Raw genomic sequence first — 16,977 nt, forward strand, 5'->3', positions numbered from 1 at the left:
AATTTGGTACTATTGGTTACGTGTTTCTAAATATTTATATGGTAAATAATAAGATAACAAAACCGTTCTTGGTTTTAAACCTTTACCATATCTAAAATTTATGAAACAAAACACAAAGTTTCTAGAGCTACTAATGAGAATATGAACTCTTGATTACAAATGTTTTAGTAAATTCATGGACATGATTTATAACTTTAGGTATGGTTAAAACACTGAAGTTAAATGTATTTTTATACCTTCTGTTTTGAATTTTTAGTCGATTTTTTTTGTTTGAAGTTGACATTAACTAAATTAAATTGATACGTTCCAATTAGAGAGTATGGTTAGTTGATTTCTCAAATCATTCTTTATTGTTGTAGTCTTTAAAATATGGAAAAAAAAGAATATTTTCACAAAGACTTTTTTACATTAATAATAATAATAATGAACCAACTACTTTAGAAAAAAATAAAACTAAATTATATATTTAATAACAAACTTCATATATATATTATTATACAATACTAATGTATGAGCGAAACTAGGGGTTTCTGACGCGTGTTATATTACCATTGGAGCACAAATATGTACGATATTAGTTACAAATTGCAAATATTCATAATACATGGTAAAATCGAGGAGATCAACACGAGCTTACTCTGCTTGGTGTTAAAGAAATTATGATGTGCGGCCCTTTTGAATTTGATTACCCAAAATCTATGTCGTCTACGTACTTCAATGTTCATGATTAAAAAGTACAATGTCTTGACTCAACAACTACATCATACAAGATAACAAATATAGTGGAGACTCTAGCTAAATGTTGTACTCAAATTGCACTATATCACCACGAGGATACCGCTATTTAGCCTGTGTGCATTTATAATGGTTTGTATCTTGTCAAAGGTACGTTGAATAAGTTTTTGATGTTCACACGTCATTGTCTTTTGCTAAATTAATAATGTTGCAACTTGCAAGTTGTTTTTACCTTAAGTAATGACCGTGTTAATAATATAATGCAACACTAATGGCTTAAAATGTTTGTTTGCAATACTCTACAAAGGCTTCTTTTCAGTTTTCACCTACAATTAATATATTTGCTTAGCAAAGGGGATGCAGTTTAGCGATACTAAAGAATATAATTAAGGCGTAAAAATGGGTGAGCGTTGTAACTTCATAATATACATTAGAGGATCTCATGATTAGCGTTAACTAAAAACCCCTATGATATATGAGATGTGTCTGGGTCAATTACTTTTATTAAGATTTAGGCTTTTCCATATGTTGATTCTGGATATTCTTCCCCCTAAAGATAAGGTAGATGCTCTTATGAACTTATGAAAAGTGGTACGCTGGTACATGTTACCGATTAAAAAAAAATAGAATCGAACTCTATCGGGTATCAGCGGACTATAAAGTGATGACGGGTCTGAGATAAACATTTCTTTGTCATATGGTCCCTTTCTACCACATAGGCCGTGTAACAAAATTCTTGGTTCAGTCCAACCCAGATTCGTTGGCTCGAGGTGAGTATTAAGGGTTGAATTCGGGTCGTACCTAGTCAAAATTCATCAAAAAAAAAAACTTGTGACATAATTCCTATTCTTTTTATATGTTATTATTAATGACACACCCTTTACAAAATTCTATGTAATTATGTTTTATTTTCAAATCATGCATCCAAATCAAATATAACTTTACAAATGAAATGAAGATCTTAATATCGTCTCATTCTATATGTCAACCAAGTACATGCAATCACCACTTTTCATTCAATTTCAATTCCCTACAAAACGACTTATAAATCTTTAACAAACTCAACTCTAACCGAGTTGCGAATCTTCGATCTTTGCCACACCCTCTTGCTCTTTAAACTTGCTATAAATCCCCATTGTAAAACTCTCTTGTTCTAGCCACCAACACAAGTGTAGCCAATGCTCCAAGGCAACAAACACCACCCAATATCATAAACGACCACTTATAGCATTCTTTCCCAATACAAACCAACTCCTTAACCGATGATCGATCCAACCCACTTCTTTCCAACACCTTAACCGCCTCACGGTCATACATCGGCCCAGTAACCCTCACATTCAAAATATAAGATGCAACCGGCCCTCCCAGCTGAGCACAATTAAACAATGTGCTAAGGCGCTTGAGTCCGAATAACTCAGAAACAATAGCAAATATTAATGGGAGTTGCGCACCAAACGAGAATCCAATAATTACAGACGCGATATAAACAGACCCCGAGAAGGGGAAAGCAATTAATAGGTGACCAATGCATGACATAAAAAGTACTAGTGTCATCATAAGCGGTCTAGGGAATTTGTACTTGACTAAAAGATGTTCCGAGACAAACCCCGAAAAGATTCTCCCAAAGTAGTTCCAAATACTTAGGAGCGACACGAATGTACTTATCGATTTATTCGGGTACCCTAAAGATTCCCCTATCTGCCCTAGGTTATCAACCGCGGTAAAACTAGTTCCAAGCCCACAAAATGTCGCCACGTAAAGAATCAACATATCGACGCTTAACAACGCTTGTAGAATCGAATAATCTTCGCCTCTTTCGGGTTTGTTCAAGAAAATGTTTTCAAAACAAGATTTTCTTGAATTTATCTTTGGATTCAAATCCAATGATGATGGGATTTACTGAGTACGATGATGATGATGATGATGATGATGATTCAAATCCAATGATGCTAATTCTTGATCATGATCATGATCATGATCAATATCCAAATTTCCTATTTTACCCTCGGAAACCCTAACTCCTTCTTGACTAGTTTTCTTCATAACCTCTAATTCTTGCTTGATTGAGATAAACAAAGGTGCAAAGAGTAGTAAACACACTACGGAGGTGCTGATGGCGTACGCAGCCGGTGAAAAAACCACCATCTTTTGAGCTATGGTCATGGCCATAATAACCAATGCAAGAACAATGGATGCATACAAGAAATGATAAAAAACCCTAATCTCATTTGAATCTTTAACCTTTACACTATTAATCTCTCTGATTGTGTAAACAAATACCACAGATAGCACTGCTGGAAGCCATGCAATTAACAATATAACTGCTTTTGAATCATCACCATACACAGCTAAGTAAATTTGAGCAAAAATGGCTCCACTTAATCCAGTGAAGCCTTTTAACAAACCCAAAACTACACCTCGGTTCTCCGGGAAGTTTCGGAGGGTGGTGGTGAGAACTCCGGTGTTTTCGAAGTTCTGGGCATTGGCGGCGATGCACATGTACATGCACATTTGCCATATACGTGGCTCGGGGATGCGGTTGGTGACCGCGAGCCATATCATGAAGTATCCGGTGAAGTTTACCGCGGCGCCGATGAGGAGGAGACACCATGTTGGGGTGATTTCCGCGATAAGGCCGGAGATGACCCCGACACTCGAACCTACGTCTTTAAAGAATCCGATTAGGTTGAGTGTCGTCTGGTCGTACCTTAAACGAAAAACAAAATGATATTGGTGAATACTAGTTTGTGTTTAAAAATACCAATACATATTACAAAACACTGTATCGATTTATTCAGTTCGGTACTGGTATCAGTGAAAAACCAAAACCAAATGTTACTTGAAATAAACATGAAAAACAGATACCGATATACACGGATTACTATGAAAGAGACTAATGATGATACTAGAAGTCCATAAAACATCAATAAAACCTTATGACTAACAAAAAAAATAAAAATAAAGATTAAAGATAAATGATAAATCAAATAATAATAAGGATAATAAATTACCCGAGAGTGGTTTTGATGTCTTTAGAGTAGACACCGATGAGGTAAGTTGCTCCGGCGCCAGCCATTATTAGAAAGGAGGCGAAAAGCAAGAACCAGCGCCCTTGGAGGACTTGGACTGCTAACCGGCAAGTCTGAGTTCCTTCATCGACGCTGTCATTACGGCCAGCGGAGGTTGTGCGTTTGGACACTGATGGTGGGTCACTCATTTCCATTTCTCCTAATTGTGCTTAATCTAAGGACAGGATATAAACTGTGTCGTATAAGAATATGCTTTTGCTAGAATGACAACAAAATAATTGCAACTTTTATATATATGTTGCAGGCTATGGAATTAAAATATAAGAACTAATTTGATGTTAACTTATGCTAACCTCACACAAAATGTTCCGTTACTACAAGTTAAATAAAGTAGTGTTTGGGATTAAGCGGGCCTGGGTCATAAACCGGTCAAAGTGTTAATGACAAAGGCGGATTGAAGACCAGCCCAGTGGGGGTTAGTCATCCACTCAGATTTAGTTAGCCTATGTAATAGTTAAGTTTTGAAGTTATAATTTGGATTAATTAAATCAATTAAGACCCCTTCTGTTTTTTTAATTAGCCTTATATTCTGTATTTCTTCCCGCCCAATAAAGTGATAACAAGCCCATTCTTTCTCTTTTTTAAATGATCGATTGAAAAAGATGTTAATTGTTATACGAAGAAGAAGATAGACATGCTAACGATTCATGAATATCAACTTCGTTTGGAGAATTAGTTTTACCCGTAGGAATCGCAATGGTGCATTTTTTCCAGCGATGAAGTTGTTAACGGCAAATTTGCGTAATCGAATTGGCAAAGACTTTTTAAATGCTTGTGTAATTTGTATCATCGAAAAGAAGCACTTTAAATGTTTCAAATGAAACTGTAATTGACCGTTTCAAACAATGAAATCACGTATAGAACGAATGTAATATGTATTTTGTTTTGCTATATTTAATGTAGTTCGCTTTATATTTTCATGCAGTTCATAATTATAGATATTTCCCCCGCTGAGTTAAATATCAGGATCCGCCACTGGTTACTACTCGATACAAAACCGCGTATAAGTGGGGTTAACATGGCTAACCTATTGATGACACGCATTTCAAGAAATTCTACCTGATATGACAAACTCTATGCGACGACTTGTCGTTGTTACATGGCTTCACAAGTTTTTTAATTTCCACGGTGCATTTTATAACTACGACAAACCGTTAACATAGGGTATAGTGGCGGCTTGTCATTGCTACACGTATCTTCTTGTGTTAAATAAGGTAATTAAGCGACGTACATGATACACTTATAATCTGTTTCTCAAAACAATGTAGCGATACATGATCTCAAACAGAATTTCTTGTAATGGTATAACACGTATCGTCTTGTGTTAAATAATGTAATTGACCGACACTACACGTTTATAATCCGTTTCTCAAAACAGTGTAGTGTTATTTAGATTATAATTTACATACTAAACCACAGACATAATGTTTGTCTGATTTAGGTAATTTTGGGCACTATGTGTGTCTGTCTACCATTTGTAAATTGTAATAGGTTAGGTGAGATTATAATGCCATTTGTCTTATACCTAGCTAAGTCAGGTACGAACCATAATGGTCGATAGATAACAAATAAAGTCATCTTATAGTCTTTTTTAAAATTAAAAATTTATATAAAGAGAGTAAATAAAAATAGCAAAAATCCAAGTTGTTATCATGGGAGTAATTTAACCATAAATGGTTAAGGAGATATTATTATTATTATTATTATTATTATTATTATTATTATTATTATTATTATTATTATTATTACTGCTGCTGCTACTATTATTAAACAAGAACTTTGGTGCCGTAAGTACCCTATTGGGCCACTTGACCGCACGATATTAGTTTGTGATTTTCATTTTTTGTTTTATTTAGTTTAGAATGTAATAGAAACCGACGAAACGTCAATTTTTTTTTTCTGTTAGTTTCGGTGCTTAACGAAGCTTACGTAAACCGACCGAATTCGTGTAGACTCACCGACCCAACATTCGTGACCTACAACGCTCGGGTTCTACCAACACACAAATTTACCAACCGACCCCCCCCCCCCCCTAAAAAAAAAAATTTGGCCATTGGTCCACCGAATGTAATCTAAATTAACCGGCCAAATTCATGTCGAGTTTCCGCCTAATTTCAGGGACCGACAACACTTGTTTTTACCAGCCCAGGTTTGCGGAGCAAATAAATATCGTCTTAAATATTTTTTTGTTTTTTTATATATTATTATTTTTTATATATTTGATGAATTAATATTTTGGGTTTTTAACGCTCAAATTTTACTAAAGGTGTTTATACCATAACGAGCGTAACTTATACCGACTGAATTCGCGTCGACTCCCATCTTAATTCTTCGGTTTTACCAACACCCAGGTTTCAACGCTGGGATTTACCAACATACCAGCGTAACGCGCCGGATAAAAAAACTACTTTATTCTGATTCGGTTTTTGAGTTGCTCCGACTTCCGAGTACAAATGGGTTATTGGGCTGGAGTGCAATTGGATTTGGATCAGCTCAAGGATGCCGAGCTGCTAATAGCTGGGCTTCATGGTGCTGATTGTTGGGTTTCATATTTTTATATAGCGGCTAGCAAATAATTTTTCCATTAGGTGTCATTTGTCAATATCTTTCCGTGTTTGAATTTTGGTGTATTGGTTTTTATCAATCCTAAATATTATTTTGGTCGTTGTCGGTTCCGACTAATAAATTGACTGTTAACGGTTTCAACTTTAAACGTATTTGTTTCCAACGGTCCGCACCTAACAGAATCCTAACGCCGTTAGTTGAAGATCGTCCGAAAATCGTTTTTGCCGGAAAACTCTCATTTTTTCTGAAAAAATCAACATGTTCGTCCCAAACATCTTTGTAACTTAGTTTGGAACTTTAGAACCTTTTTTCTAGTAAACATTCCAATTATTGAGGTCGTCGGAACCCTAGAACCATTGTCGGAATCGATTGGTGGTGCTCAACTGGTGGTGGTTGGTTGGTCGTGAATCAATTGTGGTGTTCAGCTTGAGTTTACGGGCAAAAAATGTGGATTTTCTGACCAAAATCGATTTTCTGGTGACTTGCAAGTAACAACGTTAGGATTTTGTTAGTCGCGGACCGTTGGAAACAAATACGTTAACAGTTGGGACCCTCAGCAGCTAATTCCTTAGTTAGGACTAATAGTGACCAAAAGATGATATTTGAGATTAAAAACCAATATATGTTGAATTTATAACAATCCGTCGTCAAGCTTTTAGGATCAGCAGATCGGGTTGGTTTGGATCAAACAGTGTAAATACGTATATAAACATATAAACTGTTAAGTCTAATTGTCTAAACACAAAGTTTACATAAACATAGAAAAATGAATACCATATATTTCATTATTTTACATAATCAAACTTGAAAACAAAAAGAAGTTAAAAAAAACAAGTCAACAAAATAAGTTAGCCTCATCCATCTTGGGAACATTTTAGTATTTTACGTTACCCTTTGGCAAAACTTACAATAACCAATCAATAATATCTAATACCTAGTGACTCAATATCTATTAATACATATAATTTATTCCAATTAAAAACTAGAAGATTAGAGTATAAACGCATGATTCACGTACACTAAAGTAAGATTAAATTTCCAATGATCTCAAATTTTATCGAGTCCTCTCAAATTTATTGAAATTTGCTATCAAAATCTCTTAAATTTCATCAATTTTTCATTCTCCAAGGTGTAAAGTGAACGAAGATTTATACATATAAAATTTTGAGAGAAAGTGTGTTTCAAGATTTGTACCATGTGCATTCCGCACGGTTGTGCTTTAGAATTTGAACAGTGTAGAGCTAAAGTTGTACAAGGTACACTTTCTCACCTTTATACAATTAGCAAGTATGCATGGCAGACTTAATTGTATAGTCCTTCTTCCAATTGCATAAGATAGTAATTGATCTCATGTGTAAAAATATAGAACTTGATTTCTTTGATGTATCATTATTGCCTTAGGTGTTTGTTTGTATTTAGATTTTCTATGTTTTTCTTTCGATTGAATCATGATTCTATTGTCATACACAAACTGCTATTTGTTTATCGCTTGATCTTCATGATAGGCTATGATGACGCTTGGTTGGCGAGGAAACCAATGTTGCAGCAATAGTAGAGATCTGAGCCTCGACTAATCATGTCACATTTCGATTTGTTTTAAAGTTTGGTTATATATTCTTCGTTGCATTTGCATTTTGATTCACGCTAGCATTTTTAAATGTTTGTTTTGCTTTGTCACAAACCTTAAGTAGCATTCAAATCGACTGCCCCGACCCCACGTTAAAAATACTAGTTATAGTATAAAAAAAGGATTCAGGTACACCAAAGTTTTAAAATTCCATTGTGAATTTATTAAAAAATGGTCTGAAATATGTTCATCTTTAATGTATTAGCAAAGCTAAGTATATTCATATCATTAACACATGTTTATATGCTTAAAACCTTGCTTAAAAATGAGTTCAATGCTCACGGAGACGTTCCAAAAACGCCGCTTCTTTTCAGCGTTTCTCAGTTGGCACGCTTCGCAACATTGTTCCAATACTCCCCAATGGCGTGCCATAACTTCACCTGTAGATTCTAAATTATCCCACCTTTGATTTTAACATGTTCGATATATCCACATTTTTATGATTCTAATCATACTAGTTCTTTTCAATGAGTTTTGTTTGATTTAGCAATTATGAGCAATCTCGGAAATTTATACGAAACTAATTAAAATACTGGTCAAGAATGTAAGTGTATTAATAACTCTGATGGAATTACTATTACATTGACATTTTTCCAAATGCATATATTGCTCGTGGATTAATTTAACTATTGTATATTCTTGCTTCATTCGAAAAAAAAAATTTCAAACTATCATTATAAGAAGGATACTTAAATTCACAATGTTACAAGTAAGATTAAATGAATTGACTGTAAAACTTGGAGCAACACTAACTTGAAGGACCCGAATGGTTAATACTTACAAGGGTGGTATGGAAGATCTCAAGGGGCGGTTTGGTGGAAATCCAAAGTTCGTGGATCAAGTTGAATAATTTGGTGTCATAGTTATATTTTATTTATTATTAAATAAATTAGAAGTCTAGTATGTATATGTTTCCTAGTTTGAGTAGAAGTATGGTATTGGGTGTTATATAAATCCATCATTAGTTTTCCTTTGTTAGAGTAGAAAGAGAGTAGAAAGTATTTTGTTCTTGTTTTTTATTAATAAAAAGAGTCGCATAAACGTTTTATGCAATATCGTATTTGGTGTTATTGTTTCACTTGTCTAAGGTTTAACAAGTGGTATTAGAGTCTAACGATCCAGGCTCATGTTTCTGACTGGTGTCAAGTCTTGATTGAAGTAGTCGTTTCCAATCAAAGGCATAAGAGGCAAAGAAGCCGATCGTAGTTAAGGTTCCAATCAAAGGTGTTGAAGTATCCTGTCACAGTGAAGAATCCGATAGAGGGTGTTCGTATTGTCGGCAGCCGTAGCCAACATAAAACCAACTATGGTCGTTTATTTAATCTCAAATTATCGATAAGTTTGTGGTTGATTTTTACCTACTGTTGTTCCCGTTTAATCAAAAGAAAAGCAAAGTTACCTTTATTTATTTATTTATTTTGTGCGTGGCGTTCAAGAAAGAGTCAGACGTAGAAGTTCATCACCACAAATATTAATATTTGTGTTTCTTGTGCGGAAACACCAATGTTTTTAGACCCGGACCAGACATCGACCCGAACACCTTACCAGGTCACAGGTCGGACCGATCCGGAAGATCGAACGGGTAATCGACCCGGATGACGTCATAACATATATATATATATATAATACATGTTACTTATGTCATATATATAATATAAGTATATAAAATATGTAGGCATTGTAACCAACTTGAAACTACGAGGACTCTGCTTTAAATATAAAATAGAAAAGAAAAAAAGAAGGGAAAAATCGAGGTAAAGATACACTTAATTTTAGTAAATAATATAAAATGAAAAAAAAACATGGTGAGGGAAAAAAGCTATCTGTGTTCAAAAAGAAAATTGACAAAAGCTAATTTAACAACTCCCAATTTTAAATGTAAGGAAAGAATATAAGATTTATGTTTCAACAAATCAACAAGAATAAGGTTTGGCTAGTTGGCAACTTGGGAAATCTTTAAGCCTTTGGCTTGTCTCCCATGCAGGGTTCGATTCCCATTGGAAGCATGAGTTTTTATTTAATTTAAAGTGATTTTGCCGGTTCAACTGCCGGGTCACCGGTTACGGTCGGACCGCAAACCGTCCAACCCGGCGGGTCCATTAGAAAACGGGTTATATACTACGACCCGGACCGGCATTAGCACCAGGTCCTGACCGGGCCGGGCCGGGTTTGAAAACATTGGGAAACACAATACAACCTCCACCATCGGTTGTGAATTGAGTTTGATTAGTGCGATATATTACCACTACCAAACAAATTATTTGTTTTGGTGTTTTGACTTTTCCATACATCAACCAAGGTTCGAACCAAAGGCAGTTTTGTTGGCTGTTATATAATTTATTGGAACAAGCTCAGGTGTTACGTCGGGCTTGAGCAGTAAAGGTCTGATCGTAGCATAAAAATTATCTCAAAACCGAAATAATGGCAGAACTCCAAGTTGTTGGAGGAATCAAGAAGTTAAATTAGAGTAGCTATAAACAATGGTCAACGTGCACAAGTCGTATCTTCAAGGTCAAGATCTTTGGCAGGTAACGAACGGTACCGAGACGAGACAACCCGCAAACGATATAAACGGTGTTATCGGGAAGTGGCAAGTGAAAGCGGGTCGGGCGATGTTTATTATCAAGACAACGATCGATGATGATGTTCTTGATCACATTCAAGATCTCGAATACCCAAAGCAAGCGTGGGACACGCTGAGACCTTATTCACGAAGAAGAACGATGCTCAATTGCAACTAGTTGATGGTGAGTTGATGACGGTTTCGCAAGGTGATCTTCTAATTTCACAATATTTTCGTAAAGTTAAGAATCTGTGTCGCGAGATTGGAGAACTCGATCCACAATCTCGGGTTAGTGATGCCCGTATGAAGCGGATACTCATTCATGGTTTAAGGCCGGAGTATCGTAGCTTTGTTACCGCTATTCAAGGGTGGGCAACCCAACCGAATATTACCGAGTTCGAGAATATTCTTGCTGGACAAGAAGCCTTGGCAAAACAGTTAGCGGGTGTGTCGATTAAAACCGAGAGCGAAGCCTTGTATGTTGGAAGAAAGGAGAAGCATCGGTTCTACAAAAATAAGAATCGTGATGGTGAGAAAGGCAAGGGGAAATATTGGGAGAATGAGAAACGTGACCGACCCAATAAGAGAGAATGGAACCGGAAGGGTCGGGTTGACAACTCTGAAGAAGATTCATCGGACGAAGAGAACCGAGACAAGGAATCAAGGTACCAACCAAAGCAGTTTCCGTTTAGGTGCCATAACGGTGGACAAAAAGGGCATATGGCAAGGTACTGTCGATAACCTAGGGAGGAAGGTAATGCAGTAGAGAAGAAGAACCGTGGGAAGTGGAGGCTAATATGGCCGAGGTTCAGAAAAATTACGCAACTGTCACCGAATTCAAACCGAACCTGGTAGATGAATGATTTGAAGAAGGCTTCTGTTGGTGGACAAGTACGGAAGCAATGCCAGAGTCGAATCAATTAAAGGTAACCTTGGAATCATCTATTGTTATTTTGAATCTAGATGATGTGGTTGAAGAAGAAATTATGGTTGATCAAGACGTAACCGTGACAGTTACCGAACATGACGAGAAAGAAACCGTGCTTGACGAAGTGCACGAGGAGGTAGTTCCGTCTCATGTTACGGGTTGTCATGGTGGAATAGAAAATGTTGAAGATCAACAAACCACGAAGTTGATGTTGGAGTTTGCATGAGGTTCATGCAAAGTCTGGGTGATCCGAAAGAACGAACGGATAAAGGAGTTGAGTTCGAGAGGGAGCATGCGTCAAGTGCAGATGAAAGAATTGCTTTGAGTACCATGATAGTTGGTCATGAAGTTGAGAAAGCAAAAGTTGTTTCCTATCCAAAACTTGGTAATGCAGTTCTAAATAGTGGTAATCTCGAAACTAGCTCTATTGTTACTAGGAAAAAGAATCCTGAAGGTAGGCTGAAAAGGTTGAATCCAAGAATCAAGCTCAAAGAGGTGCGAGCTTTACAATGTGTGAAGGATCTTGGAGGAACTATGGAAGTTGGTATTGAGAGGGAGTGTAAAACTTGGAGTAACACCAACTTGAAGGACCTGAATAGTTAATACGAAAAGTACAATGGTGGTATGGAAGATCTCATGGGGCGGTTTGGTGGAGATCCAAAGTTCGTGGATCGAGTTGAATAACTTGGTGTCATAGTTATATTTTATATATTATTAAATAAATTAGAAGTCTAGTATGTTTATGTTTCCTAGTTTGAGTAGAAGTATAGTATTTGGTGTTATATAAATCCATCATTAGTTTTCTTTTGTTAGAGTAGAAAGAGAGTAGAAAATATTTTGTTTTTGTTTTTTATTAATAAAAAGAGTCGCATAAACGTTTTATGTAATATTGTGTTTGGTATTCTTGATTCACTTGTCTAAGGTTAACATCGACTAATATGATAAATGAAATAAAGTTGTTAGAAGAAAATAGCCGTAACACAAATTAAACATTAATTTTGCATCAAATAGATTAACAAATATATTCGCATTGCCAACAGCTGTGAGCGAAAACAATCAGTATTAAGCTTACAAAGAAGTGAGTATCATCTGGAAAGAGATGTCACTACAAAGATCCCATGCAACTTATTCAACCACAAGACCTCATGGTAATACACAATCAAATTCTCCTTAGTTTGTGAAGAGTGTGTTTTTCTCACTAATTTTACAAGATTCAAGGTAACTTTGCTTACCAAATATAGGGATATATGTTGATCGGATCAAGTCTACCAGCAAGGGGACTTTTATAGTAACGATAACTGAAATAGGCATGCATGCAAATACAGATATTGGTGCCAGCATCCATGGTCTTTGATCACAAAAGACAAGGAACAGTATCGCACCAAAGGCTACAATCATGGCAGTTGTAGAGAGGAATAATGTGAAAAGACCTAAAATCAACCTTCTTGGTAAACTGATCAGAAAATCTTTTTCAGAGAAACGTGCGGTGAGAATTGATAAGAAAAGTAACAACGATGTAGCCGCTGTAAATAGCGAGAATGCATTGAATACTGCAAAGATAGTGAATGCACTTTCTTTTTTGAACACGGAAATGCCGGACTCTTGGTTGCTTCCACCTGGTACAGTGATTGCTGCTGCAAATACGATTGTGACGATTAATGCAGCAGTGATGCTACATGATTCCGCAGTTAATTTCATCCATTCTTCTCCTTGCTTCATCAAGTCCCGATGTTCTTTGGTAAACACCATTGCTGGTGTTTCCTCATCCGTATTCTTATCTATCCGTTCAAGAGGTAACATGAGCTTCTCCACTTCCTGTAAAGTTTACCGAGTTAGAGTTTATGCAAGATGGAAATCTTACTTAAGACATACCTCACGCCATATAAGCTCACGTTGTAGTTGAAGTGCAGCACCTGTAGTACGATCAAGTACAAATGAAGGTGCCAATCTTCCAGCCAAGTGTACAAGATTATTCATTGAAGTATCGGTCATTGTTCTAAAAGACTCTGTTTGCTCAATTAAGTGACGGATAAGGTTGTATACTTTTGTTGAGCGGTTTATTACTTCTAACTGAATAATGTTATGCCCTTCTTCATCCTTACAGTTGATTGCACTAGGAGACCTAAAAAGAATTTCATCAACAACCTCGTAGGTACCTTGGCGTACAGCTTCAATAATCGAAGTCCTGTAAGAATCTTTTGTTGTGCCTATCATATCGCATATCAAGCTCAAAATCTTCATTGCTTCTCGGTACTCATTTTTCTTCTTCTCAATATTCATGATTGGACGCACTCGTACAATTTAGAAAATGAAGGCACATCACCATGAATTAATTGTACTTTCCATTTTCAGAATAATTTATGTGTAATCACTTACTGGTAGCTACTAAAACCTTCCACAGAAGGAAATACAACATAGAGAAGGTTAAACGGAGCAACAAAAAGAGGAGACAAATCAACTGATATACTGGATAAAGTGTGGCTATTGGGACTGCACAAGAAAATAAACAAAGTTTATCAGATTTGTATAGAATTAGCGTCAAGTGTATGTAAAGGCTAGGTGACCACTCACAAAGTAGCATCTTGAAAATTTTCACTATCCAGCTGCAGCAGGGGTTATTACAAATTTTCATTACCTGTAAGGTGTCATCGATACATTGATTCATAATATTAGAGTGAAATAGCAAAGAACCTTTCAAGATTGTTTTCTCACGGACATTGTTGAAAGCTGCAAGATACACGTACGTAGTAGAATAAATTAAATATTGTATCTAAATATATTATTCTATCTACACGACTTGTGTTTGAAACAAAAGTTAAGATAAATATATACATGGATAGAAAAAAGATTCCATGAAGTCAAGATCTGTTGGGAAGGTTAAAGTTATTGCCATCAATATCCTACTGATTGGCATCATTAATAAGGGAGACTCCTCAGACTCTCCCAGCAATTCCCCAGCTAAATCTGCATGAATTATTTTAAATTATTCCAAATTCTTATCACATGACGGACGTAATAACTTGGAGGGGTGATTCTTTACTTGAGCCGAACCCAACTTTAAAAAAGTAAAAACATATCTTTTGTTTTGGGTTGTGTTCGTCTATAATCTGTTTAATAAACAAAAATGTTCATGTTGAGATCCTTAAACCGTTTTAGCTTAATGCATTAATGTTTCATCGCAGGTTACTCATGTACTGCCGGTTACGTGTCGAGCGCTGGGTTACGCACGTACCAGCAATTCGTGTCCAATGCCACATAACATGTGTCCTGGCGGCACCGGTTAAATGTATGACCTGAACCAAAATAACCTTTTTTTGAATCGACCTGTTCTGACCCATGACCCTTCCGACCGGAACGATTTGCTAGGCCTACCTACTCACCATATTGTTTTGTGTAAATAGCAGTTAGGATAGGATGTAAATTGAACACTGAATCATCGCAAAATTTAAAAGATGGTGTCAATTTCAACAAATATGCAGACATATTATGCTTATTATTGGCAAAAGCACTATCCAGTGGTGACCGTCGGTTATGGTCTTCGATCCCCAACAGTTCTTCCCTCTTCTGAACCAAGAGCTGGGCCGCATATTCATTACCAACCATCGCAGCGATGTGTAATGCTGTTCGACCCTTATCATTCTGTGTTTCAATATATTCTCCTTCTTGTAAAAACACCAGCAGTTTTTCAACGAAATAATTGTGACCCTTTCAACCGCTACATGAAGGATTGTGTTGCCATTTGCAGTGATGAGCTCTGTGGCTGCATTTTTATGGACTTTCAATATGGATTTTGCTTTCCACCAACTCCCTTCAACAGCAGCGTCATACCATCTCTTCCGTGTGTTTTCCATTTCCGGAATGTCTCTTATGGATTCTATTCCGAACGTAAATCCTACTGAATTGTCTGTTGAAGCATTTCATTTCAAGATTTGAGTAATTTTAATTAAAAGTCGCATATAATTATCATTGGGGTACGCACGTACCTTCTTTAAATGATTTTGTTGGGTGACACATTGATTCTAGTTCCTTCCATATAATATGTAGCGATAGATAGCCTTGAAATTTCTTGATCAACTGGTCCTTCATAGTACCGAAAATCCAACCTTTGACAAGCTTGCCATATTTTTCACTTGTGGGGCCAACACTATCTGATGGAATATTAATGATGTAAAGCAACTCCTGACTCTCTAGGAGGCACAACATCTGAGCCTTCCAGATACCGTAGTTGCTGTGGCCGGAGAGCGTGACTGAGACAAAGTTGGAGACGTTAACTGTAGGGGTATGGTACTTGTAACACCCCGACCAAAGGCGGATTATACATCGGGGCGCCACATATTGTTTCATTACTCGTGACACTATTGGGTGTCAATATTTAATAAATACATTCATTCACGCATGCGCAACGTATACATAAGATATAAATAAACCAACATAATCAATATATTATAAATCATAATATTCGAACAGCAATAACTTGTCTTGATACATTTTAATCTAGGTCCAAAATAAAGAAAACTTCCTATGTGTCCACAAGCTCCAAAACAACTACTGCAAACCTGAACATGTGTTAAAATAAACGTCAAACACTTGCGTGTTGGTGAGAAATCAAGTTTAATACAATACATAGATAACAATAAATCTGCGCGCAACACGTGTATGTCTGGTGTTTAACAAGGGTGCAATCAGATTGTGATCAAGCCTAAATAGATCATAGCTCATAGTTCATAGTTCAATCCGTGCTCCCAATTGAGCACAAAAACGAGAAAACATCTGTGCAAGTGTAAACAAAGAAAACCGTAAACGATAGGTCTCCCGTGTTCATCTAATGGATCCATGAAAACTGCGGAATAGGCCGAACAAAGCGGTTAATGATACACACATACAAATAAACAGCCAAGTAAACGTCCTCAACACATGGGATATTGCGCGACTAAAGTTCATAAACAAGTTTAAGACTCTAAGTTTGTACGAACACATGAACATCCCAAAACATTAAAAATAAAAAGGGATTAGGTACGAGATTACTCACTTGATAAAGATGCGATGATAGATAAAGCATGAACCAACTTTAAACAAGCACAAGTTAACCTATAAACAAGATTATTGTTTTAATGATTGAGTTAAGTCTTGATTATAAGTTAGCATAAGTAAATTATTATATATATATATATATTACCGGAAAAGCAGGGCAGAACAGGGAGGAAGACGGAGGCAGAGAGGAGGACGGCAGAGAGAGCAAGGAGCAAGAGAGAATAAGAGAGATTAAGTGCTTTGTGTGTGTAGTGTTAGGAAATTAACATTATTATTTATAGGGAAACCCTAGGGAACACAATCCCTAGAAAAAGGGGAAAAGATCTCAAAAAGCAAAAGATTCCAAAAGCAAAAGATATCAAAAGATATGGCAGCAAGGAAAAAGAGAAAAAGGCTGACAGGGAACAGTAAAAAGGCATGGGAGAGGACAGATAAAGTT

General features: G+C 36.3%; 1 protein-coding gene and 1 pseudogene across 2 annotated transcripts; both read right to left on the reverse strand.

Annotated features, from left to right (window-relative positions):
- Positions 1-491: 491 nt before the first annotated feature.
- Positions 492-3,947, reverse strand: LOC143594086 (protein NUCLEAR FUSION DEFECTIVE 4-like; annotated as a pseudogene).
- Positions 3,948-12,541: 8,594 nt separating this feature from the next.
- LOC143594087 (uncharacterized) lies at positions 12,542-15,484 on the reverse strand. Of its 2 annotated transcripts, XM_077073490.1 has the most exons (6): positions 14,888-15,484; positions 14,340-14,471; positions 14,079-14,234; positions 13,884-13,997; positions 13,380-13,798; positions 12,542-13,322 (listed from the first exon to the last, which is right to left on the reverse strand). In XM_077073490.1, the coding sequence occupies exons 1-6, from the start codon at positions 15,108-15,110 to the stop codon at positions 12,678-12,680; spliced, it is 1,689 nt and encodes a 562-aa protein (XP_076929605.1). In that variant the 5' UTR covers positions 15,111-15,484; the 3' UTR covers positions 12,542-12,677. The 2 variants fall into 2 exon arrangements, with proteins under 2 accessions (XP_076929605.1, XP_076929604.1); XM_077073489.1 differs by having other exon boundaries at positions 13,884-14,234.
- Positions 15,485-16,977: the final 1,493 nt, after the last annotated feature.

Source organism: Bidens hawaiensis, unplaced genomic scaffold (genome assembly GCF_021521415.1).
Source record: "Bidens hawaiensis isolate Kalapana, Puna unplaced genomic scaffold, B.hawaiensis_p1.1 tig00043065_1, whole genome shotgun sequence".
Taxonomy (NCBI): domain Eukaryota; kingdom Viridiplantae; phylum Streptophyta; class Magnoliopsida; order Asterales; family Asteraceae; genus Bidens; species Bidens hawaiensis.

Excerpts from the sequence above, each read along its gene's own strand:
- LOC143594087 (XM_077073489.1), bottom strand. The coding sequence starts at position 15,110 with ATGGTTGGTAATGAATATGCGGCCCAGCTCTTGGTTCAGAAGAGGGAA. Across the intron at positions 14,472-14,887 it reads TATTTACACAAAACAATATG|ATTTAGCTGGGGAATTGCTG; the intron begins GTGAGTAGGTAG and ends TAATTCATGCAG. Across the intron at positions 13,323-13,379 it reads GTGAGCTTATATGGCGTGAG|GAAGTGGAGAAGCTCATGTT; the intron begins GTATGTCTTAAG and ends TAAACTTTACAG.